The sequence below is a fragment of the Sinocyclocheilus grahami genome, unplaced genomic scaffold (assembly GCF_001515645.1).
Source record: "Sinocyclocheilus grahami isolate Dianchi unplaced genomic scaffold, SAMN03320097.WGS_v1.1 scaffold633.1, whole genome shotgun sequence".
Classification (NCBI taxonomy): Eukaryota; Metazoa; Chordata; class Actinopteri; order Cypriniformes; family Cyprinidae; genus Sinocyclocheilus; species Sinocyclocheilus grahami.
In genome coordinates this window covers 930503-932656 of record NW_015505812.1, presented here as the reverse complement: position 1 = coordinate 932656, position 2154 = coordinate 930503, and the positions used below count along the sequence as shown (strand labels likewise).

At 41.4% G+C, this 2154-nt stretch overlaps 1 protein-coding gene across 1 annotated transcript in view; it reads left to right on the top strand.

Moving 5' to 3' along the window:
- The window catches only part of LOC107558154 (neuronal acetylcholine receptor subunit alpha-4-like), a 7811-nt gene that overhangs the window by 4625 nt on the left and 1032 nt on the right, over window positions 1-2154 (top strand). Inside the window, exon 5 of the mRNA XM_016241777.1 lies at window positions 725-1853. Coding sequence (XP_016097263.1) covers window positions 725-1853 — 1129 coding nt within the window. The remainder of the gene's footprint in view (window positions 1-724; window positions 1854-2154) is intronic.

Genomic DNA, 2154 nt, shown 5'->3' with positions numbered 1-2154 from the left:
ATATATATATATATATATATATATATATATACACACACATATTCTAATTTTCGTTTAGTACTAAAATATTAAAGTGAAAACATAAAAATAAAATCTAATTCAAAATATTAACAAAAACTATAATAGTATATCGATGATAATAAAAATAACACTGGTATTTACTGAATATTTTTAAGCATGATTTTATTTTTAATTTCAGTTCATTTTTCTTTTGTTTTCTTTTTTCCTTTCCTTTCCATTTCTTTTCTTTTAAAAGTTTAGGAATGGAATTACTCTGTTCAAGAATTTGAGTATGACACGTCATATTTAGAGGTGTTTGAAAGATATTTATTTGGAAGACATTGCAATCCACCAATTCGCTTTCATTGTATGAAAAATGTGAATATTCTTCAAAACTTGTGCTTCAGCTCTCTTAAAAATAAAGCTGCTTAAAAGGTTCTTCACAGCGATGCCATAGAAGAACCATTTTTGGTTCCACAAAGAAGCATTCAGTCAAAGGTTCTTTAAAGAAGCATCTCTTTCTTACCTTTTTATGATCTGAAGAACCTTCTTTCGCCACAAAGAAGCTTTTGTGAAACAGAAAGGTTCTTCAGATGTTAAAGCTTCTTTATGGAACCATTCAGACAAAAAAAAGTTCTTCTATGGCATCATCGTGAAGCACCTTTATTTTTAAGAGTGCATGGATGCAAAACTAGATTGAAGATCCGATGCTGTGTTTCTGCAGCGCAGACGGTGATTTCACCGTGACTCACCTGACCAAAGCTCACCTGTTCCACGACGGACGAGTGACCTGGATCCCGCCGGCCATCTACAAGAGCTCCTGCAGCATCGACGTCACATTCTTCCCCTTCGACCAGCAGAACTGCACCATGAAGTTTGGCTCCTGGACGTACGACCGCGAGAAGATCGACCTGATCCGCACAGGCGACAGCGCAGACCGCACAGATTACTGGGAGAGCAGCGAGTGGGCCATCAGCAGCGCAGTGGCCACCTACAACCTCAAGAAATACGAGTGCTGCTCCGAAGTCTACGCCGACATCACCTACTCCTTCATCATCAGGAGACTTCCGCTCTTCTACACCATCAACCTCATCGTTCCCTGTCTGCTGATTTCATGTCTGACCGTGCTGGTCTTCTACCTCCCTTCTGACTGCGGAGAGAAAGTCACCATGTGCATCTCTGTCCTCCTGTCGCTCACCGTCTTCCTCTTGCTTATTACAGAAATCATTCCGTCTACATCTCTGGTGATCCCTCTGATTGGCGAATACCTGCTCTTCACCATGATATTCGTCACTCTATCCATCACCATCACTGTGTTTGTGCTGAATGTGCATCACAGGTCACCAGAAACCCATTCGATGCCTGAATGGGTGCGTATGTTCTTCTTAGACATCATGCCGAGGTTCCTCTTCATTCAGAAGCCTCCTGTGTTGCAGAAGAACTTGCGAAGAACATCTGTTGATCCTCGGAAGAGGAAGAAGAGCAGCGCTGCTTCCGTTTGGGACGACGAAGAGAAGAAGGAACCAGCTTTATCCATTCCTATGAAAGTGCATCCTGCATTCATGCATTCGTTTGCATCAACGTACACAAATACAGGCCGATCGAAGACTCGCTCACACAGTGTGGAGATCAGTTTTGGAGAGCGAGATAACGCCAGCATGCGTTATCGCTCACGCAGCATCCAGTTCTGTCCTCTGCATGATCAAGATCAATGGAGACCCTCCAGAAAAACCTCTAAAGTGAGCAGCGCTGGAGAACATCCACAGTTCACTCCATCTCATGCTTCACGGCTGGCCATGGAAGGAGTGCAGGACATCACTGAGCACCTGCGCGCCGAACACGCCGATTCATCTGTACGTCTTCTAAAGGGATTTCCTTTCGAGTAGCTTAAACTTGCTTGATTTTTAGAACATTTCTTGACATCATATTTACTTTTGATTTGGATATGAGTCGAGTTAACATTAATTTGTTAAACTGCAAGACTAAATCAACTGCAAAAAATAAGTACTTTTATTAATTTTTTTAAACATAAAACTTGATGTTCAATAAAAAACATCCATGTTATTGTATTTCTAATTATTGCATGATGTGAGTGTGTGTGTGTGTGTGTGTGTGTGTGTGTGTGTGTGTGTGTGTGTGTGTGTGTGTGTGTGT